Source organism: Bombus huntii, chromosome 3 (genome assembly GCF_024542735.1).
Source record: "Bombus huntii isolate Logan2020A chromosome 3, iyBomHunt1.1, whole genome shotgun sequence".
NCBI classification, from domain to species: domain Eukaryota; kingdom Metazoa; phylum Arthropoda; class Insecta; order Hymenoptera; family Apidae; genus Bombus; species Bombus huntii.
Window position 1 is genome coordinate 2,985,632 of NC_066240.1, and position 26,335 is coordinate 3,011,966.

At 31.7% G+C, this 26,335-nt stretch overlaps 6 protein-coding genes across 18 annotated transcripts in view; 3 read left to right on the plus strand and 3 right to left on the minus strand.

The window, feature by feature from the left end:
- LOC126864275 (alpha-actinin, sarcomeric) overlaps positions 1–10,890 on the minus strand; it is a 14,234-nt gene extending 3,344 nt beyond the window's left edge. Inside the window, exons 1-10 of one of the 5 annotated variants that reach the window (XM_050615461.1) lie at positions 10,682–10,890; positions 9,333–9,457; positions 3,209–3,443; positions 2,787–3,122; positions 2,467–2,556; positions 1,967–2,052; positions 1,412–1,757; positions 1,046–1,322; positions 803–974; positions 66–731 (exon numbers count right to left, since the gene is read on the minus strand). In XM_050615461.1, coding sequence (XP_050471418.1) covers positions 66–731; positions 803–974; positions 1,046–1,322; positions 1,412–1,757; positions 1,967–2,052; positions 2,467–2,556; positions 2,787–3,122; positions 3,209–3,443; positions 9,333–9,434 — 2,310 coding nt within the window. In that variant the 5' untranslated portion in view covers positions 9,435–9,457; positions 10,682–10,890. Of the gene's footprint in view, positions 1–65; positions 732–802; positions 975–1,045; positions 1,323–1,411; positions 1,758–1,966; positions 2,053–2,466; positions 2,557–2,786; positions 3,123–3,208; positions 3,444–9,332; positions 9,458–9,836; positions 10,369–10,657 lie in introns of those variants that run through there. The other 4 variants (XM_050615459.1, XM_050615460.1, XM_050615458.1 and 1 more) reach the window with 4 other exon arrangements.
- Positions 10,891–11,260: 370 nt separating this feature from the next.
- LOC126864299 (uncharacterized protein C19orf47 homolog) lies at positions 11,261–13,230 on the plus strand. The gene is made up of 3 exons (XM_050615537.1): positions 11,261–11,642; positions 11,726–12,796; positions 12,924–13,230. Exons 1-3 carry the CDS (start codon positions 11,624–11,626, stop codon positions 13,064–13,066), a joined length of 1,233 nt encoding a protein of 410 aa, XP_050471494.1. The 5' UTR covers positions 11,261–11,623; the 3' UTR covers positions 13,067–13,230.
- A 180-nt stretch (positions 13,231–13,410) lies between these two features.
- On the minus strand, positions 13,411–16,511 carry LOC126864302 (uncharacterized). Of its 5 annotated transcripts, XM_050615549.1 has the most exons (5): positions 15,741–16,509; positions 15,083–15,647; positions 14,317–14,991; positions 14,055–14,204; positions 13,411–13,928 (listed from the first exon to the last, which is right to left on the minus strand). In XM_050615549.1, exons 1-2 carry the CDS (start codon positions 16,348–16,350, stop codon positions 15,196–15,198), a joined length of 1,062 nt encoding a protein of 353 aa, XP_050471506.1. In that variant the 5' UTR covers positions 16,351–16,509; the 3' UTR covers positions 13,411–13,928; positions 14,055–14,204; positions 14,317–14,991; positions 15,083–15,195. The 5 variants fall into 5 exon arrangements, with proteins under 5 accessions (XP_050471506.1, XP_050471502.1, XP_050471503.1 ...); XM_050615545.1 differs by having other exon boundaries at positions 15,093–16,511; XM_050615546.1 differs by having other exon boundaries at positions 14,317–15,012; positions 15,093–16,511.
- Positions 16,512–16,662: 151 nt separating this feature from the next.
- LOC126864279 (uncharacterized) lies at positions 16,663–20,279 on the plus strand. Of its 2 annotated transcripts, none has more exons than XM_050615470.1 (11): positions 16,663–17,043; positions 17,195–17,358; positions 17,442–17,836; positions 17,902–18,058; positions 18,179–18,415; positions 18,498–18,624; positions 18,703–19,087; positions 19,158–19,270; positions 19,344–19,511; positions 19,599–19,730; positions 19,796–20,279. In XM_050615470.1, the coding sequence occupies exons 1-11, from the start codon at positions 16,940–16,942 to the stop codon at positions 20,061–20,063; spliced, it is 2,250 nt and encodes a 749-aa protein (XP_050471427.1). In that variant the 5' UTR covers positions 16,663–16,939; the 3' UTR covers positions 20,064–20,279. The 2 variants fall into 2 exon arrangements, with proteins under 2 accessions (XP_050471427.1, XP_050471429.1); XM_050615472.1 differs by lacking the exon at positions 16,663–17,043 and adding an exon at positions 17,102–17,119.
- Positions 20,207–21,866, minus strand: LOC126864317 (syntaxin-8). Of its 2 annotated transcripts, none has more exons than XM_050615584.1 (6): positions 21,726–21,866; positions 21,434–21,490; positions 21,160–21,354; positions 20,824–21,077; positions 20,673–20,765; positions 20,207–20,591 (listed from the first exon to the last, which is right to left on the minus strand). In XM_050615584.1, the coding sequence occupies exons 2-6, from the start codon at positions 21,466–21,468 to the stop codon at positions 20,428–20,430; spliced, it is 741 nt and encodes a 246-aa protein (XP_050471541.1). In that variant the 5' UTR covers positions 21,469–21,490; positions 21,726–21,866; the 3' UTR covers positions 20,207–20,427. The 2 variants fall into 2 exon arrangements, with proteins under 2 accessions (XP_050471541.1, XP_050471540.1); XM_050615583.1 differs by having other exon boundaries at positions 21,434–21,665; positions 21,726–21,776.
- Positions 21,867–22,157: 291 nt separating this feature from the next.
- On the plus strand, positions 22,158–26,215 carry LOC126864297 (transmembrane protein 184B). 3 transcript variants are annotated; one of them, XM_050615529.1, is made up of 6 exons: positions 22,158–22,315; positions 22,560–22,729; positions 22,815–23,409; positions 23,477–23,712; positions 23,801–23,885; positions 25,246–26,215. In XM_050615529.1, exons 2-6 carry the CDS (start codon positions 22,568–22,570, stop codon positions 25,419–25,421), a joined length of 1,254 nt encoding a protein of 417 aa, XP_050471486.1. In that variant the 5' UTR covers positions 22,158–22,315; positions 22,560–22,567; the 3' UTR covers positions 25,422–26,215. The 3 variants fall into 3 exon arrangements, with proteins under 3 accessions (XP_050471486.1, XP_050471488.1, XP_050471487.1); XM_050615531.1 differs by lacking the exon at positions 25,246–26,215 and adding an exon at positions 24,373–25,054; XM_050615530.1 differs by having other exon boundaries at positions 22,306–22,453.
- Positions 26,216–26,335: the final 120 nt, after the last annotated feature.

Below are 26,335 nucleotides of genomic sequence, written 5' to 3' on the forward strand. Positions count from 1 at the left end.
TTAAATTTATTTTAGTCGTTGGAAAAAGGATGAAGAGATAATTTAAAAAAAAAAGAGAATGTTACCTTCGAATCTCTAGTAAGAATTTGGTTTTCGACTTCATTAATGTTACGATTTATCGAAGTAAGTAATTGTTCCCATCCAACTCGTAAAGTTTCCATCGTATATTGAGTGTATCGGTTCTCAAATATCATGCCTTCTTGGACAGCTTGGTGAATCTTCTCCAGTTCTTCAAGATGAGCTTTGTATTGATAAACCGCTTGTTCATATTCCTTCAGACGATGTAATTGATCTTCCAAAGTACCCTGAAGACCGAGACCAATAGCTGTAACTGCGTCTAGTTGACGTTCTATCCACGGACCAACGGCATTAGCTTTCTCAGCAAACTGTCGTCGAAGTAATTCATTATTCTGTTGTTTGCGAAGTTCCGCTTGCAGTGTACCGTCACGCTGAGGTACAAGTTGTCTGACATCGCTCCATTTCTTCGTAAGGTCCAAAGCAGTGAGAGTAGTGTACGGATTTTCAAGACCTCCCGGAATTTGGAACTGTTTGACTGTTGATTCAACTTCACGCACTAATCCCACAATAGCATTGTATTCTTTATCAGCTTCTCCAAGAGTTGCTTTAAACGCAGCATGAGCATCCATTAAACCTTGGATTTCCTCCATCGTATGAACGATAAACATATCTACTAGATCTTCCCTGGTTCCATCCAACCAATTATTGAACGGCTAAAAATTATGTCATAATCATTAAATTCCGGAAAAGATTTTTTACCACATACGTAATAATATAAACTTACAGCAGCTCGTTTAGCGAATTCCAAATGTAGGACGTCGATCTTTTCAAGAATACGTTCGGCCTCATCTAACGCCTGACGTCTACGTTGGGTAAGAGTACCCAAGCGATCCCATTGGTCGCAAATTCGTTGACATCTAGCATTAACGGACGCACTATCGTGATACTCCAAGGTACTATAAAAGAAAGTACCAATGTTATTATGAACATATCTTCAAAATAATTTGCAAGTATTTTGCAAAATTACTTGAGCTCCTGAGCAATGGCAGCTATCTGTTCCACGCGATCCTGATGCGCCGCAAGATCAGATTCGAAAGCTTCATGCTTTTTCTTCAAAGCTTTGAGTTCATTGAGTTTGCACTGTCGGAAATGTTGTGATGTGAGCATCTCTTCCTTTCCTGCAGTCCATTCTTCATGAGCATCAGCTTTATGTTTAAATTTCTGAGCCAAATGTTCCAAACGCTCGAGACGCATCATTTCCGACAAGAGCCATTCTTCGAATGACTTCTCTGCCAACTCTAAACCTATAATCGAATCAAATGATCTTGGTACTTTCGTCAAAAGTACTTGTTACTTCGTCATCAGAGTTGACACAAGTGTTAGAATATTTTACCTTTCCAAGCCTTATTTATATCGGATACCATTTTTCCTTCAGTTGGCATATAAGCAGGTCGATTGCTGAGTCGCAGTTTCGTTTGTAAAGTGTTAAAATTCGTTTCGAGTTTGGCTTTTTGCTCAACTCGCGGTGGTTTATGCTTACGACGGTACGTTCTATATTCTTCTAATTTTTTCTGACAACCGGCAAGGGAATTATCGGTCTGACGACTAGCCAACCAAGGCATGGTTCGTCTTATCCATTCCAGTAAATCAGATGCCAGTCGTTCGTATTCTTCCATGAGTCTCTCATTTTCTTGATTCACTTTTAGAACTTTACATATTCTGTTTGCGGCAGTCTCTGCCTACAATGAAAAGTAGAAATTCGCCTTATGAAACAGAGATCTTCAATGTATCGTTGTAACCGCTATATGTGCGTCGATATGTTTGGGTAAAAGCATATCATCGGAAATTTGTTTCCAATTTAGTTGTGGTTAAACATTCAACGAGTAAATTGTACACAGATAATACGATTTTTATGTGTTATAGGTTAATTTCAAATGCAAACACACACCTTTTGTGCACCGCTAAAGCAGTGGTAGTATGAGGAAACGTAGGTCATCACAGCTCTCTCATCAGGCATTGCTGTATTTCGCATATCTAGAAAAACACATTCGGAAAAACTCAAACCATGCAATGTTAGCTTAAGAATGTCCACTGAAAAATTTTGTTTGTCTTCTATCAAGGAGTGTAATTTTAATTGATATTTGTAATTCTCATTGATGTATTAGAAATATATTAATTGTCTCTAGCTAATATCATGAATTGGCTGTACAGTGTACATTGTAGGGGTAATGGAAACAAACCTATAGATAAATCAAGAAAATCTTTCCAACAGTCAACATTTTGTCTGTAAGTACGTAGCATTTGAACATAAAACAAGTATAAGTTATACAATGAAATTAGCATGATGAAACACTGTTAAGTGTAAGTATACGATGATAGTGTATTAGTGAAAGATAGCACAGGTCGTTTTGTAACCAAAGTAAGGGAACAACACGCATTTCTTTACGCTGACCTGCTGAGCACCTTGGAACGCATGGTAGTAGCAGGACACGTACGTCATGATTGCACGCTCATCTGGCTTGGGTGTGTTGATCAAATCTATATGATATCAAGGGAATATAATATTAAGAATCTATTCGTTTAAGTGACAGAAAAAGCTCATCTGATCGTAGTTCCATCCTGAACCCCAACAAAATGCCTAAACTATTTGGTTAAAAAATATCTCTATCACATTAATCGACAGTATGCAAAGTGTAACGCATTTAACATTTGCTTTGAATGTGACGAAACGTTTAAAAAAAAAGAAATATATATATATATATACTTACCATCGGGATCTAACATACGAGGAATGTCGAGATACTTTTCAGCAACATCAAAGGCAGTGTTCAAATTTTCTAAAGGATTATCCTTGCTAAGTTTATTGTAATCAATCAAATCAGGGCGATGACGATGAATGAGAGCGCAAAACGCCAAACCATCCTTGAAGGATAGATGGAAGTTTTGAACATTGACATTTTTATACGGTGCAGTTTTACGTTGACACCACAGCAAAAGACCCTCTTTAGCAGTCATTTCTTCCACAGAAATGTCTTGAATAGCAAATCTCAAAATGATGGTCCAGATCATGCCCAATGTCATCTTCAAGTTGCCATCCACGATTTCTGGTAAAAATTAAACAATGACCTTGCATTTTATTCAACTTTACTCAACTCCTACAAGGAACTGTTCAAAGAATCATGATATTTACCCTCTGCTCCGATAGAAACTAATTTTACACCTTTACTGGCAATGTAATCAAGAGCTTTATTCACATTCGCGATCTTGTGGAACCTCATTTTGCCTCTGTCTGGTCTTGGCAGAGTTTCGCCAGAAATTACTTCAAGTAGTAACATTAATTTCAGTCCATTTCTAAAGTCTTCTTCGATCGATTCGATAGCGGTTCCAGCTTTGCGAAGGTGCGAATTGCACCATGCTGTGAATGTCTGCAAATATAAACATAACATTGATGTTCACTCATTTTCTATTTATCTATTTCTAATTTCTCAATAATATCTCGATATCTTTTTTCTTAATATCTCAATCTCTACAGGATCGATTAAACAGTAATATTTCACGGTTACAAAGAATTTAAAATGGAGAATTGAGCTTGAATGCTGCTTAGCATATATTTTAGTAACGACCCCAATCCCTCCTGCTATATATATCTCCTGTCCCGGTTCTTAAACTGTGCTTCCCATTGCCCAGGCTAAAGATTTTCAAACCTTTGATATCTTGAAGCATAAAATTCGATATACTCAAACACACGATAACGATCTCAATTACTTTATACCATATCCCATGGTTAAATGAAGCAATTGACTTGAAACATACTTTATTTGAAAAACAGTTATTTATTTGTTAAATATTGCAATATTCGATTTATACAAAAATAAATATCACACAGATATCTTCTTCTCCTATCTTCTAATATATAGCATGTAGCATTAATGAACATATCTTACAAAAAAAAAGCTTTTAATTTAGTTTGAAATACAATTAAAGAATAGTGTAGCATGGTAACATAAATAAATGTTGGAAACAGACACGTTTCTTATTATTTCATTAATTACAAATTATATCTCTCCGAGAATACAATATAATAAGTTCGATAAAAACAAATATTATATACAATCATTGATTTGACGATATTATTGATAACATCGTTACAGTCAACCCCTAGATTGTTGAAAAATGCATAAAGATGTGAAAAGGAAACGACATCGATACTTGTAAATTTTTTTAAAGGGGAATGGGCAGAGAGAGAAAAATATTGTCTGAAATTTAATACGGCTAGCGTGAAGCGCGACCGGCCAAAATTGGACATGAGCCACCTTAACTTCTACGAGCGCTCTAAGATCTATTTGTAAAACATTGACTCCTCCCGCGCTGAGCGCTGAAGCATTTCGAACACGTTCTGATCCGTTTTATTTTCAATCAGAATATTAAATTAATATTTCCACATTCTTTAATTTATCATTCGTAGGTATAAGCTATTTGGATTTTAGTTCAATCACCGATATATTTACTGGAACCGAAGAGGAAGAGAGCGAGGGGGGGGGGCAGGGGCGCTCTATTTCAACGGCTAAGCAAAAAAGTTAGAAATAAAGGAAAAATTGAAAACTGATGAATGGCACAGAAATTACAACACGATTAAATTCATTGCTGATAAATCATTTGATCTATATCTATACGAGAACCATGGTCGTGTTTCTCTTGAAGAACCGAATTCTGTTTCAAAAATAAGTTTCGTGAGAATTCGCGAGGATTTTATAATCTCGTAACTTTTTCATCGTAGCTATTGCTGTATTTCTATAAATATCCAACGTTTCTTTGCTTTTTCCTGTAATTGCACAATACAAAAGGTTACAAATATTACCGGACAAATAAATTCCGTTACATAAACGGTAACTTTACAAAAGTAAACCGAATATCGAGTTATGTAAACAAACTATACAATCGTAGTTGTACAGAATAACAATGGAGTTACGAGGTTTTCTTTACTTACGTTCGTGACTCATGCCCATCCTTTTATAAACGGAAAGAATGTCTCGCGTGTCAATGAGTTAATGACACGATATAAACAGATGTTTTTTATTTGCAAGATATACTCTCGGTCGATCGAACGATCGATCGCCAAAATCATTTCACGCTACGCACGATCAAATAAATCTTTTGCTGGCTATATCGTTGTAACGGCCTGTCGGGACAAATGTAAGTAGAAAAGTATATAAATCCGACTGTCTACACAAAATTTTTACAGCTACCTGCAGTTGCACCAAAAATAAACGCAGTTAAACACGAAACGCCCTGAATACGATGCACATAATTCACGTAACCCAAATTCTAAATATCGCGCGTGAACACGCTTGCAACTTATATCTATTCTTAAATTCTGGCATTGAATTTCTTTTCGTTTGTGTCAAACTTCCATAAGATAGCTGAAACTTCTACTCTGTTCTTACCATTAACAGTTACACGACGCGCTATACGTACATATACATATACATATCCTTCGTAATCGGTGAAAAATTATTGGCCAAAGCGGTCAATTAACGAATCCTTTCTACGCAACTCCGCTGTACCTTGAAACACACGAATTTAAGGCCAAAATGTACGATAAAGTAAGAGATAGAGCGACAGGAGAACGAAATTGCCAAGTTACTTTTATGATACACGTGAAAATCGCGTAGCAATGAAACTGTTGTAAAAGATATTTACGAGAACCGGTGTACGAACACATTATCGGTTCGCAGCATTCTATTATTCCGGCGTTGAAATAAAGCACAGGTGGCGATGCGGCCGGTTAGATCAAATAACATTAGTTACATGAAACAAATGAAATTTTTACATGTTTCACAAGAGTGGTTCAGCGGTTTCAGCAACATCGTCGTCCTATTTGCGATAGATCCTAGAGAATGTGTCGCGTAACCGATCGACTGAACATCGCGTTATGTAGCGCCGCGGGCTAATCGGCCGCGGAAACTCAATGACTTTGGTTCGCGCGATGTAAACGATTGAGGTAAAGGAATTCAAGGAAAAAGATGTTACTCTGCGCCATCAATTGCGTTTCTCTACGCACAACATGCCGAAAATAATCCTGGAAGATCATACGTAACGGAAAATATCATGGTCGACGTTCTATTTGCGGACAGTATCACCGCAGCGGGTGGAAATACTGAAAATTCATTCAAGAAACCATTCCAACCGGTTACACTGAACGCAGATATTTCGCGTAATTATCGTTCGACCTTTGCAAACGGCGAATAGTTGGCTGAAAATAGTAAAACGTGGGTGTCGATTGCATTTTAACGAAGCGTAATCGCGGAATTCGCAATAAACAGCCGGCAAAGGTGTTCAGGCGCGCGGAACTTATCATCGCATAACAATCGACTTACTGGTGCATAGCATGCGTGGGTCACCCGATTCCAATCTAAGATTTGGCGTACAGCCGAAACTTCTCAAAGGTTAACGATCTTCTGCTCGCATCGAGTAAGAAATCGATCGATAGCTCTCGCTCGTTCGCAACTTTAACTCTGCGCCTCCCCTATCTTTGGAACTTCCAATATTCGTACAGTTTCTGGTTGATAAAACAATTCATTGTTATCGCCGGAACGCGTTACAAATTGTTTTTAAAACGATTTTTCTTCTTTCGTCCTATCGAAAGATTATACGTAACACGCTGTCACTTTACGAACCCTACTCACACGAACGCTACACGATCAGATCTTGGAGCAATGTGCGACAACAGAGAACAGCATACTTTACACAATCGCAGGTAAGATCGTGTCGTGAACGACCGGCATAAACGCCGGTTAAATTTGAAAACGGCGATCGATCAGAGAATATGATCGATGTCTTCGACCGCGTGCATTATCTATATATATATATATATAGCAATGTCAGCTCCGTGCAAACGTAAACGACGAAGAAAGTAAGTATATACTTATATACATGAGTGCTGTTATATCCCTGACGAACCGTAACGAGTATCACCGTATCGCACCACGTAAAATAACCAGTTGACAGTAACACTAGATAAGCAGTTCCGTAACCTTCGACGATTCTCCGCAACAACACGTTTCTACGTTAGTGTACTTCACCACCACAACAATCGCAAATTTCTCTATTACACGTATCTATGCACAGAATGCGATTGCGAATAAAAATTAAGACGTCAACGAGAACCTGTAATTAACAGCCAATTAAGTTGGTATCTTTCGTGTACAGATCGTATCCAGCGAAGACGAAGCCTGTGGATCAAAGCTAATTCGAATGACGCGACAAAATTATAGAAAAATTTCGGCAATTTGAAGAAAGAAGTCGTTTCGTTCAAGATGTTCGTAAGTAGATAAAGTCAAACGGAAATCGTGAAACAAGCGCAAGAACAGCGAGTTTTCGCAAAGCATCAAGCAACGTGACCCATTTGAAAGCGAAAGAAAAAAATGCCTATCACCGTCCCCCGGAATGTTTCGTGCGCAGTTCGAAAGCCGTCCAAGTGGCCGAGATTTTATGAGAAATTATACAGTTAACTAGCCGACAGCTTAGTTTCCCGAATATGTTACTATCTATATATTTAATCATTGTATGAAAGATACATGTATGAAAATATTAAACGATATAAATATGCTATTGGTAATTAATGAGAATATGAAGGACGAGAGAGATGAAACTCTTATTTTTCTTTTAAAGGAAATAAATATACTTTCGTGGTTGAAATATTATCACACGAAGATTTTTTCCAATTAGTCTACGTACTATGTATCTTAAAGTGTGATTGTTAACGTGTCAAAAATATCCCTCAAAAAATGCTTAATAACCAAGATAAAAGTATCTACAAATCTTTAGATTTTATTTCTAGAATGTTAAGTAAGCAAATTAAAATATCTTTTGAAAATTGTGAATTCGAAAAATGATAACAATAAGAACATTGAAAATTATTTCGAGCATATGATAAATTATCGATAAAAATATCAGATTTGTGTTATTTAACATCGATAAATTAACTAACACATCAGGAATGTGATATCAAGATAAGATTAATATCAAGATAAAGCTCTCATTGGCAAAAGACTGAAAATAGGGAACGAAAATTAGAAACGGTAATTTCATAAGATTCAAATTCTGTAAGAACTCCACTCGGCTCTGGTTCATCGAGCCAATTGTCAGACAAACATAGTTCCGTAATAATTTACATATCTAAGTATTTCTAACAACGATACTTCGAGACTGATACAAATGAAGAAACGATCCAGTAACGAAATAATCACAAAATTGTCGCATGTGCCAATGAAACCGACGATATCGCAATCTTATTTCAACGATCAAAAATCGAGGAACATCAACGAAACTACGATAGCTTAAAATGACTCAGTGCTCGATTATTTTTGTCATAAAGTCTGAAAATACAATCCAAAGGGCTGCCACATCTAACGTCCCATGTAATCGAGTCGGTCTTGAGAGCCTTGAGCCTCTGCCAAAAATGAAGAAAACATTTTCAACGCGTACTTGAAGCTGTTCCATTTTATCAATTGACACCGTATTAATCTGCTACCCTTGTATCTTCTCCGGGTATTTCTTCTAGCATAATTATCTCTCCGTATATTACGAATCAAAATTTGCGTCAAAGAAACGTTCATTGTTAATCGAAGACACTTTGCGTTTTAATCTCTATACACAGCATCTTAAAATATAATACCTACAATTCACAGAGAAGTAGAAGATATTTCGGACGTATAATGGAAAGCATAAACATGTACAAGAAATAGAAGATCAGCGACAACAGCGATAGTCTTTCTCTCAGAAATGAAACTAAAATTAGATATTAAATGTTTTGCGATAAATACAAAATTAACTCTGAAAAAGTAAAGTTCGTTCGATTTGCGAAAATCGCGTACTATTGATAATTTGTATAAAATAAAATCAATTAAAATAAGACACTTTCATTATCATTAAGATCATATGCGATGTATTCGCTTATTATATGCCGTCGTATGTATCCTAATACAACATTTGAAAATCGTATCGTGCTCCGTGAGGTTATGTACAGTAGTTCAAAAATCTAGTAGGCAAATATTCTGTAAGTGATAAACGTTCAGAATGAACACGTTCACTGTGAAAATAATAATAACATTTTACAAATTTGCAAAACAAAAAAGTAGGTTAAACAAATGTACTCAACACAAATAGGAACATTAAAATACCAGTTCAATCGCTCAATATGCAATATGATATATCGTTGTCCAGTACTATATAACTAAATCGAAGTTTTTTTATCGAAGCAAAAAGAAATATATAAAATTCTATTAAATAAAAACGAGACAAATTCAACTCACCTTTTTCTGCTGTTTTTCCCAAGCTGGGTCCAAAAGACCTTCCCTCTCCCATTCTTCTTCGGGCTCCATGTATCCATCCCCGTAAGCTTCCATGTCGTTCATCCTTCCGCGGATATATCACGTTCCTTTAAATGTAAATGATTTCTATGTCACACAGCTACAAACGTTTTCGTATGTACAAATCAACGAGCAAACACTTGAATATGCTGATCTCGATCATAACCGAGACTGACAATTTGTTCGGACATTTCTTACACTTGTTTCACGCTAATACTGATCATAAAGACTAAATGCATTGTTGATAAAAAAATGTAAGTTGCCGATACAAAAAAAAAAAACGAAAAGGAAATTACACGCGCGCACAGGCGATAGAAAGAGAGAAAGAAAGAAAATGGAAATATAAGTTAAAAAGAAAATAAATGAAGATTTGAGAAAAAATAAAGAAAAATGAACAAATAACTGAAAATGAAAAAAAGGTGTACGTTTTGTAACGTGAAAACGTACCCGCTAAGTCCAGAAAATGTTCGGTTCGTGTCGTTCTTTCTCTCGCGCTGACCCCTCTGCCACGAGTCTGACACACGATTTGCTCGCCGGCGCACGAGCCTCCCCTCCCACGCTATCGCTCTCTTTCTCTCTCTCTCTCTCTCTCTCTCGCGCGCGCGCGAGCTCTCTCTCTCTCTCTCTCTCTTTCACCCTTGCTCATTACTTTAGTTGCTAGCTTTCCTTGATTCTACCCGTACCATTTACTTACTCAACACCCTGTCGCTCTTCCTACGCAACAGCTTTCGTAGCTAACCCCCGCGAATTGTAATAATACAATCAAGTATTCCAGTGATATATATTATCAGTAGATCGAAAACTTAATTAGACTGCTTAACAAAATATGCTAGAATACATTATCCCTCTTTTTATGTATATGTCTAATATGTATCATTATCTGTAATACGTATTCACAAAATCAAACATAACATATGTAAACCTAATTATAAAACTAAATTCAGTTAAATATCGATGTAAGTTCATAACTTAAGTTTATAGATATTTCATAATATGTAAACTCTGTCCAAAAAACAAATTAAAAAGAACTGAATGAATCCTAGTTAAGTATGTTTACTATTAACAAAATTCATATTCTTGTTCAAATAACGCATACAACAAATTCAAATAAAGACAAAATCAAATGTTGCTTAGAAGATAAAGTATCGCATTTAAATAAGAATTCATTATAAATAAACAAAGAATTTCCGTAAGGTTTTTACAGCACAACGAAATCTTGTTACATTTATCGGTTTGTTTCAAACTCGGTTTCATAGAAAACTACATACCCCAATACATCTGCCGAAACTAACCTCCGTTCTTCTTTTAAGCGCGAATCTCGCCCAGCAAACGGCTTAGAGAATATGAAGATATCGAAAATAGTATCAAAGACGACTATGACACCTGATTCACCCACACACGATAAAAATAGTACGGTAATTCGTGTGAAATTTCCAAAACAACAAGAGTAACACCATTCCTCCGAGACTTCACGGACATGCAGGCATAAGCATTTTATACCTAGAACGGCAACAATTGCATCAGTCAAACTTACAATATTCAATTTCTTACTTACTTCAAATATATTATACTTTCCAATTTAAAACGTACATAAGTATTGTTCTTTTCAATTATAAAATATAATAAATTTTTGTTCAGATAATTTACATTTTTGTAATATATTATACGAAATTAATGAATATTACCATTTTATTAGAAATTTATAACTTCTTTTACACAGAGCTATATGTATTGTACATTTATTTTGTAATAGTGTACAAATTTAAAGATAATTTCAATTCATTTATAAATAAAAATTGCCACTTATGACTAATGCTTATATTTGCCGGTGGTGTCGCCACATGAGACTTTCTCTAAAATTTTATCTAAGCATTCCAATTTCACTCATGCATTTGTGTTCATATATGTACAGGCGACTAGACATGAATAGACCTGAATAGACCTGAAGCTTCAAGCAATGGAATGCCGATGTTTATTATCATTTTTTAACAATATTCTGTGATATTTTTTTCAACAAATTATAATTGAACATTTCTTCTTATCTATATATTCGAAACAGTATATTTTCGTTCACAAAAATATTTATTTTAAGTGAATTTGTGTACAATATAACAAATTTTGTAAAATATGTGAAATAATATTGTTAATTTGTCTGTGAATGATATATTTTTAACGTATGAAATTATTTATAAAACATTATCGTGTCAAATAATAAAAATAACCTAATCGGTAAAATGGCATCATCATTATCAGGTATGTAGAATTTTTTGTAATTTTCCTAATTTTTCAATTTTTGTGTAAAAATTATCATTTGTTGCTATCTTTTTCTTTTATAGCATATTGGGTAAAATTTTTTAAAGGAGCTGGATTTCCTCAAGATGTAGCTACAAAACATGCTGTTGTGTTTTCCAATAATCGTATTAAACCAGACATGTTACCTGATTTGGACAAACCTAGTCTCAAAGAAATGGGAATTACTTTAATGGGAGATATGATTGCTATTTTAAGATATGCAAAAAAAGTAGTAGAAGAGACAACATGTGAAAGATTCTTAGTTGATACAGAAGATAATGTTGGAAAGCCCAAACCAATGATTAAAAAAGTAACAACAAAAGCAGCTAGTTCTACTTCTAAAGCTATTGCTACTAAACTTAAATCTGATGCAATAATCACAAAAAAGATCGTTAAGATTCCAACAACTTCGGTCAAGAAAACTGTTGTTGCTAAAAAATCAGCATCAACATCAGGTGAAATAATTACAGATCTTGCTAATCAAAAGAAGCAGACCATCCTTAAAAGAAAATTAAAAGAAGACAATGAATTTGATAGTAATAATGAAGACGAGTGGCAGGAACCACCTAAAAAACTAAAATCACTTGATAATAAAGATAATAAAGTAGGATATACTGTAATACTCCCAAAAGGATCAACATCTAGAAGTCAACAAATTCTTAAAAACTCCGTAGAACAAAAACGAACTGTATTTGACAGGCTAGGTGACAGTTCTGTAACTAGTACAACAAATCCAACTGAAACGTCACAGACATTTAATATTACTGGATTAGGGAAAGATATCCTTAAAAGATCTGTGAGTGTTTTTAATCGATTAGGAGATAAAGATGCCAAAAAGGATAATATCTTAACACAAGCAGGTATATTGAAAAATGGAACAAATAGTGTAGGAATATTAAAAAGCAGAAGTTCCAATACAAGAACTTCGATTCTTACAACAAATAAAATTGTACCAAAAAATGTAGGCACAATGCGAGCTGATCAAGAAGCAAATAGAAAAGTTATGTCAAATAGTGTTACACAATTAGTGAAAACAACGAAAAGAATTTCTTTTAACAACACATCTTTAAGAGACAACAGATTGATAAAATCCAATGTTACATCTGGAAAGCTAGGTATGTAGCCCAACATCAATAACACTGTTTACACATCTTTATAATTCTTTATAATTATATAATAATATGAATCTTTATAATTTTCACTGTACCAATTTTTTTAACTTTTATGCAATATTTTTGTTAGCTTCAGAAAGGTTAACTTCGATACCAGCAAAAGCACGTTTGGGAATGGTTAAAACAAGCAGTACTAAACAAGTAACTTTCGATAGAATTGCAACGGTAGCGCACGTGAAGAAACCGGATGTTTTCAGTCGCCTTGGAATTTGAGAGTAATCATTTATATTGTTTATTTCTTATTAAACTAGTATATTTGTGACTATGAATCCTTTGTACAAAGTTATATAGTTCCCTATTGCGTAAATATTAAAACGCAGGAAAATGATTATGTTAACTAAAGAAAAAATCAAATACAGACTCTTCAAAAAGTTTAATCGTTTATATTGATTGCAGTATCGTACAGTATAACAAATATCATAATACATTATAATTGAAATAGGCATGACATAATTGTATTTTCATATTTTATAACAAAATGATTGACACATTAATTTAAGGATATTATTGTATAAATGTAAGTAAAAAAGGATGGATAATTGAATTATTCACACGTATAAAAAGTAGATTATTTATTATAAATAAGCAATAAAATTTTTATACAAAACAACTTATCTTAATTAAAAATTACAAAATACTCAAATCGACAGAGAAATATACAATTTTCATTTACATAAATCTTAAATTTATGCCTGTATGTTATGAATAAATAAATAATTTATAATAAAAATATATAAAAATAGTATATGCATTAAAACAAGTATATCGTAATAATGACAAAATCGATACACTTCTTTTCCTCCAGAAACAAAAAATGATTTTTTACATTTGCTCTAATCATTTTCATCATACTTTATGTTATTTTCCATTATTAAAGCTTATGTAAGACTGCAAGTAATAAAATTTCTAACACTTGCAAAACCGCATCTAATTCATACTACTACATAATTTATGAAATACAATATATAAGAAATATTAGATTTATTATTAAATTCTTTAATTTCAACTTCAATTACCATACAACTCGATCAGTGGATGGAATGTTCCATAATGGCTGAAAATCCTCGGGATACAGCTGAAAATTAAATTACAGAGTATACAAAACTGATATTTGGACAATTTTTGCGATAACTTTTACATAATGCAATATATATGTTGTTTCACGTGTATAAAAACAAGCATCGATTTAATCGTACTCAACCTGTTTATTATAAAATCATATATTTTATAGAAAAGAAGGGGGACGATCGTGATTCCACACATTTTCCCAACAAGCACTATTTGTAATTGCTCCAAAATACTATGTTACACCAAACATTAAACAGAATGTGTCAGACATGCCAAACTTCAACTAGACCAAACAAACAAATCACATTTGTTACAAATCTAACAATATGTATATAACACATTTTTATAGTACTAAGTTTCAAATACATGGTTAATAAAATTACATTAACGCCCACCTTTTCGTATGATCGTTGTTAGCAAACTTCAATGGCAATATGGTATTATCCTGTAAAAAGCAAATAATTACAGTCTCAGAGGAACAGAAGTGTTACGATTTAACATTATACGTAACAAACAGAAGCTTTGTAGTGTTCTAATGGACAGATTAGATCCAATAGACTCAAACATAATAAACACTTCTTACAAAACAATTTTTATATTGCTAAATACCACTTTTAAAAAGTAGCAATTGATGCAGCATGTGACAAAAATATTTTTTATCACTACATGTTATTAGATATAATTTTAAAGCATTACATAAAAAAATCAGTCACTTATAAAATAAACGCCATATATGCTTATATGTATCATTATCTGTATACACATATATGCATACATGGGTGTGAAAATGTAAATAGAAAGAAATATATACATATACACATATGTATATGTCTGCATACATATATATGTATACACATCACACATGTATATACAGATATATATGTATACATATTACACGTTTATATACAAATATATACGTATACATGTATATTATTTATGTACTTATGTACATATTTATATATATATAGTACAGATATTAATAACGCAACTTTCGTTCCATGTGAAAAGCATTTGTATGATGTTTCAGCAGCAAACTGACAAACATGCTGACACATTTCTCCTTGATACACCTGAAAATATTGATATATCCTCTATTGTATATGTAACAATTTTTTACATTAAATTCAGTAATCATAGTAACAAACTAAAATAACATATTACTTTCATTAACTTTTTATAATCCACTGATCGGAAAATATGTTCAAAATCTTTGGTTGACCTCTCCAGAGATTCGTCATTGAGTGGATTTAAAAGATTTACGATCAATTCCCCCTTCAGTTTGATCCCGAGTTCTTACTATTTAAATGACAAATTGCACAAAACTCTAAAGATACTTTGTCTGAATTAACATGAAGACAGATTCCAGTATTATCTAAAGTTTGAGATATTTCATCTGCTTTAAAAAGGTTGGATGCATCATTTAAACTATCCACTGTATTCATCATCTCGTCACATTTTGGAAGATCTTCAAATATATCCATATTGAAAGAAGAAAACTGATCAAAATCGATACCAATGGTATCAGTATCTTTTTTTTCATTTGCATTGGGTAAATCTGCTTGAGCAATTGGTAATAAATTGTTTAGCTCCTTTGTATTATCCATATAATTATCTTCAGATATTAAATTGGTAGTTGATGTTATTAAGTTTGTTTCTTCTTTACTTTGAAGGTTGTTCTTAACATTGACTATTGTACTTTTGGAAACAGTATAATTGTGATCCGAATCTAAAAAAGATGAAGAAATTTTATCAATGCTTGAATTCTTACAAGCAAGTTGCCTTTGGGAATTAATATATGATTCATTGTTTGGATCTTTACTTGTACCACGTTCAATCAATGAATCATTATTGACATTTGTAATAAATATATCGGTATTTTGAGTATTCAATATATTCTCCTTCACATTTGTAGAACATGTACATTTGTGTTGAACATCCAATTCATTTGGACACTCAGAAACATGATTCAAACGCAATGAATTCCTCTTCTGTGTACTAATCTTTTGAAGACCATCATTGATAGTCTTCAATAACGCAGTAATACTGGTATTATTGTTTAATACGCTCTTGAAATAAGCAACTTCACCAGTTAACCGTTTAAGGTCAATACCCTGTCTTTTTATAATGTTTACTAAATTTTTGTTTTCTTGCTGATAAAATAATAGCTTATTTTCTATTTTCTCTAGGTACGCTTTTTTCTTGAGCCGATTTTCTCGAGCCATTAAAGCATTTCTGTTAAGACAAGGCCTTTTAGAAGGACCTCGACCTCGCTTTCGTGGTTCTATAACAATCTCGTTTTCGGGTACAGCAGGTTGTTGCGTATTCCTTGGCGATTCTCTCAACCTCATTTTATGCTTTGTTTCATATACATCATTTCCTTCTGTCGAATTTTCCCATTTAATATTACCTCCACGTAGCTTGCCTGACATTGTTACAGATGTCGATTTTGTGGTAATGATTGAAACAGCAAAATTTATTGCAGAAATAGTTTCAATGTACCAAATAATATCGTAATATCAATCTCTCTGTATAATGTCTCACTATCTACGCGTCAGAAAATACGCAATTTTTTCTACCTAATTGAAGTTATCCTAATGTAAATGTACCTAGATAGTAAGTGATCTCGAATCACAAAATAGGAACTTTACTCTAAATTTTAATGACATTCATAGTGGCGCCATCGCAAATGTATCGTAACAAATACGATTTATGATTACATAACAAAAAATTCATTTTAGAATGTGATCTAGTTTATTTATTTATTTTATTGTTTAAGAGCAAAATTTTTCACATAACTGTACCTATTCTAAAAACTATTTCAACAAAGTTATAAACTATTGTGAAACTATTAAAAATGCAGTTAAATGTCTACAGAATTTAATCGTATAATATGTAGTTCATGACTAAATTTTGGCTAGTTCAGTGAAGAAAATAGGAATTAAATAGTACAAAGCGTCGTTTGTAACCAAAAAGACTTGTTTTTAATTGAAGATGTAATTTAAGAAGTTGTAAAACATAATGTTTTTAAGAAATATCAAAATGGCTTCATTTTGTGGCAAAAGAATTATTCTATCACAAAATAGTTTTTTAAAAATTCCAAGACGTAATGGTTATTTGATTCTGTATGTATACTGTAATTATTTTATTCGAAATAAAAATTACATAATTTTATTCTCAACTTAATACTTAATAAGTTTTGTATGTAAATATTCTGTATAATTTTCTTTGCACAACATATTAATGGTTTTAGTGATTAATCATATTTCTATTTAGTGTCCCAGAAATCGGAGAAGATTTACCAGGAAAATATCCTTTACTAAAAGAAGATAAAAGTCCGGAATTTACAAATATTACAATAGAAAAATGTGTTGCTGTTATTGGAAGGCAATCATTAGAATTTGAAGAAACAGTTAAAACCTTAGGGAAACAAATAGAAAGTAATTCTTTTATTTTACTTATGTTATAATCTTTTAATTTAAGTTTATTGAAAACACTTATGTTTTGTAAAATTGATTTACAGATGTTAACAATATTTCTCCAGAAAATTTATTTAAAAACATATTAAACCCTATAGAGGAGATAGATGCCTCTTTGAATATTACATGGGGCATTGCAAAAACATTATATTTAGGAAATCAAAGTTTAATGCCTACACAATATTATATAAGTATTAGTGAACGTGCTAAACGAGCTTCCGCTTTTAAATACATTAATGTACCAATATATCAAGCATGTAAAAATGTCTTGAATAATAATGAAAGTGAATTAAATGTTGAACAGAAAAGAATTTTAGCAAGATATATATTGGAAGGGAGATTAAATGGATTAGAATTGTCTGAGAAGAAAAAAGAACAATTTGCAGCATTGAAAGTATGGTTGTCTGAAAAAATTAAAAAATATTCACAAAAAGCGCAGGTTTGTAAATAACAAAATGTGCAAATATAAGTTAAAGAAATATTAATACTATTTTATCTTCATAGGCAGCCATAAATAATCTTACTTTTACTATAAGAGATCCTAATATTGTAAGAGATTTTCCTGAAGACCTACTAAAATCTATGGCAGTAAATCCTACACAGTTCCTTGCAGGACCATGGATAGTAATTTTAACTCCTGATATCGTGGAACCATTTATGGGTATAAATCTATCTATAAAATTGAAAGTTTATTGATCATAATAAAATTTATCTTTAATGTTGTAAATTAACCAAATATAATGAAATTAAAGATTAATTTTTTCTAATGTATATTGTTTAGAACATTGCCATGATCGTGCTTTAAGATGGAGAGTTTGGGATGCAAATGTTATCAAAGCATCTTTATTACATGATAGATCGATACAAACAAGTACAACATTAGAAGAAATTAGACAGAAAAGAAATCAAGAGGCTCATTTATTGGGATACAAGTCATTTACTGATTTAAGTATGGAAACTAAGATGGCAGGCAGTGTACAAAATATTCACTATGTATTGGATAATTTACTAGCCACAGGTAAAATTTGTATAACTACATTTGCATCGAGTATGCAGTATTATATATGACCAGTATTATTGATTTGCTTTGTCTATAAAAGCTCGACCTGCTCAAGAACATGAAATTAAAGAACTTCAAGTATTTGCAAATGAAAAAGGTTTAGATGGTGCACTTCAACATTGGGACATAGCATATTGGGGTAGAAAACAACTACATTCTGTGTACATGTAATTATAAAATAAAATTCAGAAACACTTTGTAATAAAAAAGAATATAAATATATATCATTGCAATATCATTTACAGGTACAAGGAAGAGGATTTAAATAATTATTTTCCTCTACCGAAAGTATTATGTGGCTTATTTGAACTTATTGAAACGTTATTTGATGTAAAGATTATTGAATCCAAGAAGCTAGATCTCTGGCATAAAGATGTTCGATTTTTTGATGTCTTTGATTTAAAACATTCAAGTACTGATCCAGTAGGTAGTTTTTATTTAGATCCATATGCAAGAGGAGATGAGAAAGTCCGAGTGTCACAGAATGCAGGATATACAGTAGAAATACAAAACAGAAGTAAAATATGTGGCATAAAACCATTAGTTGCATTAATATTCAATTTCGCACCACCCATGGGTGAGAAACCTTCTTTACTTTCATTTAAAGACCTTCAAACGCTATTTCGGCAGGTAAATTTTATGCATATAAAAATAAAGTTTAAGGTACTTATTTTTCTTAATATTATTCTTTGTCATTTAGTTTGGACATGCATTACATCATATATTAACAAAGGTGGAATACACACATATTGCAGGACTTTCGTTTGTAGAATGGGATGCACTATTTATTTCTGACTATCTTTTTGAGAATTGGTAGATTTAAAATCTTCATATTCTTTATAATTTACAACTACATATATTGTTTAATGTTTTATTTGCTTATTAGGTTATATGAACCATCATTTGTGCAAAGAATTTCATGTCATCAAGTTACTGAAGAACCATTACCTCTTAATATAGTTGAAAAAGTAAGGGATTCAAAGACGCATTTATCTGGTTACAATTTATGTAAAGAACTGTATTTGTCAGAACTTGATTTAGAATTATATTCTGGGTAAGATTGGATACTATAAATATATATAAATGTTATTTGAATAATAAATATAGTAATATATTTTATGATTTCCTCTAAAATTTGTAGCAAAGAATATTGGAATAGCATAATGAACCGCTTATGGAAAAAATATTTTGTACTTCCTCCATATAAAAAGGACAGCCATGTTTGTTCTTTTGATGCTATCTTTAGTGGACAATGGGCAGCTGCTTATTACAGGTAAATATTAGAATATACATATGTTCTACTGTAGTATTGAAAAAATAAAAATTTTATAATTTCAGTCATGTTTGGTCAAAAATGATTGCTGCTGATTTGTACAGTGCTTTTCAAGATGTCTCTTATAAGAATAAAGAATCATTGAAGGAACTCGGTCGAAGATATCGCGAATCATTTTTATCTGTTGGTGGTACTTATTCTGCACGTGAGAATTTCAGAAAATTTAGTGGAAGAGATCCCAGTCCAAAAGCACTTCTGAAAAACCTTAGATTGGATACAAAATGTAGTATGTCAGAAATTACTAATAATACGATCCAAGGAAACTTGAAATAACTTAAGCAACAAAATGTAATTTGTATAAAGATAGATAATGAAAAAATTTGTTTTCTATCAGAAAAGTTGATTTCATTGTAATATTAATATAGCGATATAATATTGCGATATAATATGTCAGGTTTTTATCACAAACACAAATATTTGTTTTAATTTGTATTATATATATATATATATATATTGCTTATAAGTATAATATAATTCTTATAATACAAATACTGGTCTAAAATTAATAGATAATTAAGAAAATAAAATGTAGTAATTTCTAAGAACGGAATTTTTACATATGCATATATACAGAACATTAATTTACATTAAACGAAATACCTAACAGTTTTCATACAGTAATTGAATGCATTAAAAATTATGGAAGTAAAGCAACTATGACGATACAAATAAAAAGTAAAATTATTACTATCCAGTAACCACATGTACGATCTTTGAAATTAATTGTTTGTACATGCTGCGTTTTGGTAATTAATGATTCATCAGTCCTATCCATATGATTGGATAAATTATCGATTATTTCTACATAAAAATATAAAACTTTTAAAGTAAATTTTATATCTTCAAATTGATAAAGAATAAGTAATGTTAAATTTAAGTTACCATTTTGGTGATCCACTTCATTGCTAATGGTTTGACCAATTTGTTTTTGCCTTGCAATGACTTTACATAACTCTTCCAAGCCTTTATTTTGCTCTATAAAAGTATTGGAAAAGTATTATACAAATCTGGTAAAAGATATCAAAATTTATACCTTCTAGAATCCTATCTTGTTGAGTCATAAGATCAACAACACATATTTGTGTATCTATAGGTTTATCATCGTCGTCATCAGCTGCCCAAGAGGTTGTGCCTCCATCTGCAAAAGCTGATGTTCCTGATGTAAGTAAATTTGCACGAGAAGATACAAGATTATTTGTACGTGCGTCACACAATTTTTGTAATTGTACATCCCTGCTCTTCAATATTTCAATTTGACGTATTCTTCTTTCTGCTTCTTCAGCAGTTCTGCATATCTTTGTATTTTAAGGAAAAAATTTCTATGCTGGTAGGTCCTACTTCTTAATCAAATGAACATGTAAAAGGATACATAGCTTTAGATTTTAAAGCATCATCCACTTTGTTCTTAAGTTGTTGGACTTCACGATTATACTGTTTCAGACGAATTCGTATATTTGCAGATATACTTGCATATGCTTGCAAAGTTTTTGAATGTTTATTGCGAGCTGTAAATTGTTCCATAATCTCTCTGTAAAGTTTCTCACAGGCATCATATTCCGTTAACCTATGTAATTTAAACAAACACTTAAGTAACAGTTTTCATCTCAGAAGTAAACAAAGAAACCAAGGTTAATTATTCTTACCAGGGATCGTTGTCTTCGATATAAATGAGTGCCATTTTCGTGAATTTGTATATAAGTCTAATGTATGAAAAATAAAACTACGTTAAAATATTATTTGAATAGTGACATATCCACATAAATTTCTTGTATGTTATTGCAGTGTTATCTGCACATAATAATATATTTTGCAATTGTTGATGGTGAGGCATCAAAAGAAAAGAAATCTTCCTTTACATTAGCAACTGTTTAATATCTGGGTAAACAGGAATGCCTTAGTAAGCAAATTGAGTTTTGAAAAAGTATTACAATTTACCTAGTCGAACAATTTATCGTCAAGAATGTAACATAACCACGGATTGGCGCATGCGTTTATAACGATAATTAAAGAAAATGATGGAGGGGATTTAGCATGAAGGAGAAGGTAAAAAGAGATCGTTTGTGAGAGTGAAACAAAGAGAACCAAAGGGAAAATTAACGGGTGGAAAAAAGAAGAATATATGGCGTAGTAGCAAGACCAGTTATATTTTTATTATCAACTAGTATATTTCGTGAAGCTGTTTGGACGAATGTGTTTGACGTCAAAGAGGAAACGGAAAGAAATGCGAGAAAATGTTGGGTAAAAGTGAAACTCGGTGATCCAAACTCAAACTGGAGAAATTATATAGTGTGAAGGGAAGAAAATTTGGTAGATTATTCACGTTGTCTGTGGGAAGGTCACGATCATCAGTAACCACTGCGTTGGTAGATGGTTAATTGAAAGTGGGGAACTTCTAAGAAGCTTGATCATACAGGTCAACACGTACACGCAATACGAAAGAAAAAGGAGAACACGTACGACAAGATAGTTCGAAGGGATCGTTCGTATACTACATTTGTTTGAAAAAACCTACGAATGGAGCACGGGTGCGTCCACGAGATGAATTTTTGCGCACGAATGGAGTACTGTTGTTATTGTTGTGCATATTGATTTTTAACGCGCGAGCCATAATCTTGAGATTTATTCTGTGTTACAAAAAGGCGCTTTTTCTTAATTTTTCAATTGTAATTGTGATTAAAATGAATGTTCTTCGTAGCTACAATTATCTTTTTTTTTCTTCAATTATATTAAATTCTTAGTATTGTTGTTTGCAACACTAATTTTTCTCAGATTGAAATATGAGTAGTACGGTGACAACGGAACCATCTACATCTCTTGGCGATATGATGTCTACAACTGCAATTCCTGAGAAAGCAGCTCCAATATTCTTACAAACACGAGCAGCTCAAGGTATTGCTGGTGCATTTGTTTGGGTTGCATTATTCATAACTTGTCAACAGGTACTTTGTAACATATTTTTGACATAGCATTCTAGTTAATTAAGGAAATATAAACAACTAATTTGATTTAATTGTGGATTTGTAGATCTACCAGCATTTAAGGTGGTATACTAATCCAACAGAACAAAGATGGATAGTGAGAATTCTGTTTATAGTTCCAATTTATGCAACATATTCTTGGGTGTCTCTACTATTTTTCAACAGTGAAAGTTATTATGTTTACTTTTTTACTGTACGGGACTGTTATGAAGCATTTGTTATATATAACTTCTTGTCTCTATGCTACGAGTACCTGGGTGGTGAAGGAAATATTATGTCTGAAATACGTGGCAAACCTATTCGTTCTAATTGTTTATATGGAACATGCTGTTTGGTTGGAAAAACATATACAATTGGTTTTCTTAGATTTTGCAAACAAGCTACTTTGCAATTTTGCTTGGTAAAACCAGTAATGGCATTTGTCATTATATTCCTTCAAGCATTTGGTCATTATAGAGATGGAGATTGGTCTCCAGATGGAGGCTATATTTATATAACTATAATTTATAATATCAGTGTATCTCTCGCACTTTATGGACTTTTTCTCTTTTATTTTGCTACAAGAGACCTGTTAACACCATTTGAACCTGTCTTAAAATTTTGTACTGTTAAAAGTGTTATCTTCCTCTCATTTTGGCAAGGTAATATATCAAATTACTTAAGATACGGTCTGTATATGTAAAGAATATTAATTTTATTATCTTTCAGGGGTGTTATTGGCTATTCTTGAAAAAGCAAATGTAATTTCTCCTATAAGTTTAGATCAATCAACTAGTGCTGGCACAGTTTCTGCTGGTTATCAAAACTTTTTGATTTGCATTGAAATGTTATTTGCTGCTATAGCTTTACGTTATGCGTTTCCATATCAAGTGTATTCAGCTGGTTGTGTTACGGATTCAAGAGGAAGAAGTGTAACGATGCAAAGTATCAGTAGCAGTTTAAAAGTATGTTGCAACAATTTCTAAATGATTTAATAGGTAAAGTAATAAGATTGACAATATTTTAATATTATACAATTAACTTTATACATAGGAAACCATGAATCCAAAAGATATAATGACTGATGCCATCCACAACTTCCATCCACAGTATCAACAATACACGCAATATAGTTCTGGTATGTATATAATTTATAATTTATTCCTGTTAAAATTTTTTTATAAATATTGTATTTTAAATTTCTTTTATTACTTTATTCAATTGATATATTTTCATGTAGCATGATGTAGTGAATGATGAACTAAAAATCATCCATATTTATTGTTTATTTATATTTATCATTTAAGTTTTAAATGCAAAGAGAAGAATTACAATCATTAAAAAATTTGAAGTAAATAAATAACTATAATTGTAATTATTATGTTCCTTTAACTATGGATTTTAGCTTTTTATATGATAAAGGTTTAATATGCATCTTTTAATGTACTCTACTGCCAATTATTAAAATGGTAAAATAATATAAATTCATTTATATTTATCTTTTGCGACAAAAATGTAATGAAATAGTTCTTTATGATAAAAAATACTTTTTATCATAAATTCAATTAACGTGTGCCAATTAGGATTATATTCTTTGAAGGCACTTTCTTTTTACTATTTTTCAGACGTTAATACCAACTTGCCGTATGAAAAACTATGAGAATGTGAAGCATCGTTTTTTAATTTCAAGAAATTGGACATGAGGCATTCATACATTTTTAATAGAGTTTGAAAAGTTCTTAATACTGTAGTTCATTAAAATTAATTTGATATTTTAAGTTCAAATCAAGTTCAAGGGTGGGCATAGTGTTCTCTGCTCAAATTATTATTTAAGGTTTATAACAAAATCAATATACATACACATATACATATATAAGCATATGATTCATTAACTTTGCAATTAATAAAATCTACTGTACATTAGAAACTAAGCACTTAACGCAAGAGCACTTAGAGTACAGTGTAATTTCACAAAAACGTTTTACTTTTTAATAAATGCAAAAGACAAATAATAATTGACTACTATTCTATGGCAGTATTGTAATTATGTATCTTTTTATGGATAGGTTAATGATTATTAAATATTGTTTTGTAATGCTTGTATATTTAAAAAGATGGCATGATTTATATTTAATTTAGCATGTTGATATAGCTATCTATTTTTATATATTTTTTTCCTAAATATGTATGTTCGATAATTTTCTCAAACAACAAATTCAAATCTTTATTGTTATAACACGCATGAATTATTTAATAGACGTATAATATGTGTAGTGAGATCAATAAAATAAAGAAAGATGCTGTAAATTGTGCTATGTGTAAAAGGATTTCATCAAATTACATGTAAAACTGTACATAGCCTACAATCGATACAGCCAACAATGCTTTGAATTAAAAAAAGATATATCGGCATGATTTCTCGCTGTTCGCTGGCTGATCGATGTATTCATTAGTAACGGCTTTGTCAACGATAATACGTGATATAATGTAACAATCAGGAGCTCCTAAAGGACAACGTGGTATGCGGATATCCAGCTTCGATCCAGATGATCCACAGAATATGCCAATACCACCGCCTCAAAGACGGCATACTTCTCATCAACGTGTTGCTACAATCTCTCAAAATTATAATGAGAAAACAATGCTATTGAGCAGTGATGATGAGTTCCAGTAGATATAAACAATAGATTGTGTACAAAAGAAAACAAAAGAGAAAGAGACGAAAAAGAACATTAATGTTGGACTTCCGTGAATCTAATTTCAAGAAAACGCTATGTATACCGTTAATTGATTATACGTCATTAGGTAGGAACTTAACTCGCTCACAGAACAAACAACAAATAAACAAACAAATTCGGTGATGCAAAATTCTGCATCACAATATAATAGTTCCATGTTACATTCATGTTAATACATGTATTATGTTACATCATGTAAACATAGCATAGAAGATATTTATTTTAATATGCTGAACATGTTTAAAGCAGTGTTACCTATAGAGGTGGCTCTATTATCATAACATAATCATCTTTATTTTAAAACACAACTTACGTTTTTCAGAGAAAAGCATTGTACAGTACTTAATATTTAAATACTCACAAATATGTTGCTGCATTATTTACTGTAGTCAAACAATATTTTTACACTTTGAACAAAAACACTATGTATATGTTTATACATCAGTATTTCTAATTCATATGAGATTAATGTAATTTTGCCAGTGAAAAATACTTATTTTATAAAATACACTAAGAAAAATACTTCTAATTACTGCACGCGTCCGGGATATATATACATATATATATATACATATATATATTATAAATATTCATATATTTCTATATATGTATATATATATAAAACTGAGCCACAAAAATCTTTGCGTCCTAGATTAAAAAATTAATGAGTGTATATATCGTTAAAATAGAATGTATTTAATAATTTAAAAATTAAAGAATATTCCTTCGATATATTTGTTTTATTTGCATATAATTATTGACTACTTATTGTTGATATTTATCTTACTGATTTTATATACATAAGTATTTCATATTTAATACCTATCATACGTCGTATTTTCTTAGGTAT

Excerpts from the sequence above, each read along its gene's own strand:
- LOC126864299 (XM_050615537.1), top strand. Across the intron at positions 12,797-12,923 it reads TGTTACATCTGGAAAGCTAG|CTTCAGAAAGGTTAACTTCG; the intron begins GTATGTAGCCCA and ends TATTTTTGTTAG.
- LOC126864302 (XM_050615545.1), bottom strand. The coding sequence starts at position 16,350 with ATGTCAGGCAAGCTACGTGGAGGTAATATTAAATGGGAAAATTCGACA.
- LOC126864279 (XM_050615470.1), top strand. The coding sequence starts at position 16,940 with ATGTTTTTAAGAAATATCAAAATGGCTTCATTTTGTGGCAAAAGAATT. Across the intron at positions 17,359-17,441 it reads CTTAGGGAAACAAATAGAAA|ATGTTAACAATATTTCTCCA; the intron begins GTAATTCTTTTA and ends ATTGATTTACAG. Across the intron at positions 19,512-19,598 it reads GATTTAGAATTATATTCTGG|CAAAGAATATTGGAATAGCA; the intron begins GTAAGATTGGAT and ends TAAAATTTGTAG.
- LOC126864317 (XM_050615584.1), bottom strand. The coding sequence starts at position 21,468 with ATGGCACTCATTTATATCGAAGACAACGATCCCTG. Across the intron at positions 21,078-21,159 it reads GCTTTAAAATCTAAAGCTAT|AACTGCTGAAGAAGCAGAAA; the intron begins GTATCCTTTTAC and ends AAAGATATGCAG. Across the intron at positions 20,766-20,823 it reads ACAAGATAGGATTCTAGAAG|AGCAAAATAAAGGCTTGGAA; the intron begins GTATAAATTTTG and ends ATACTTTTATAG.
- LOC126864297 (XM_050615529.1), top strand. The coding sequence starts at position 22,568 with ATGAGTAGTACGGTGACAACGGAACCATCTACATCTCTTGGCGATATG. Across the intron at positions 22,730-22,814 it reads TATTCATAACTTGTCAACAG|ATCTACCAGCATTTAAGGTG; the intron begins GTACTTTGTAAC and ends GTGGATTTGTAG. Across the intron at positions 23,886-25,245 it reads ATACACGCAATATAGTTCTG|GAGCTCCTAAAGGACAACGT; the intron begins GTATGTATATAA and ends TGTAACAATCAG.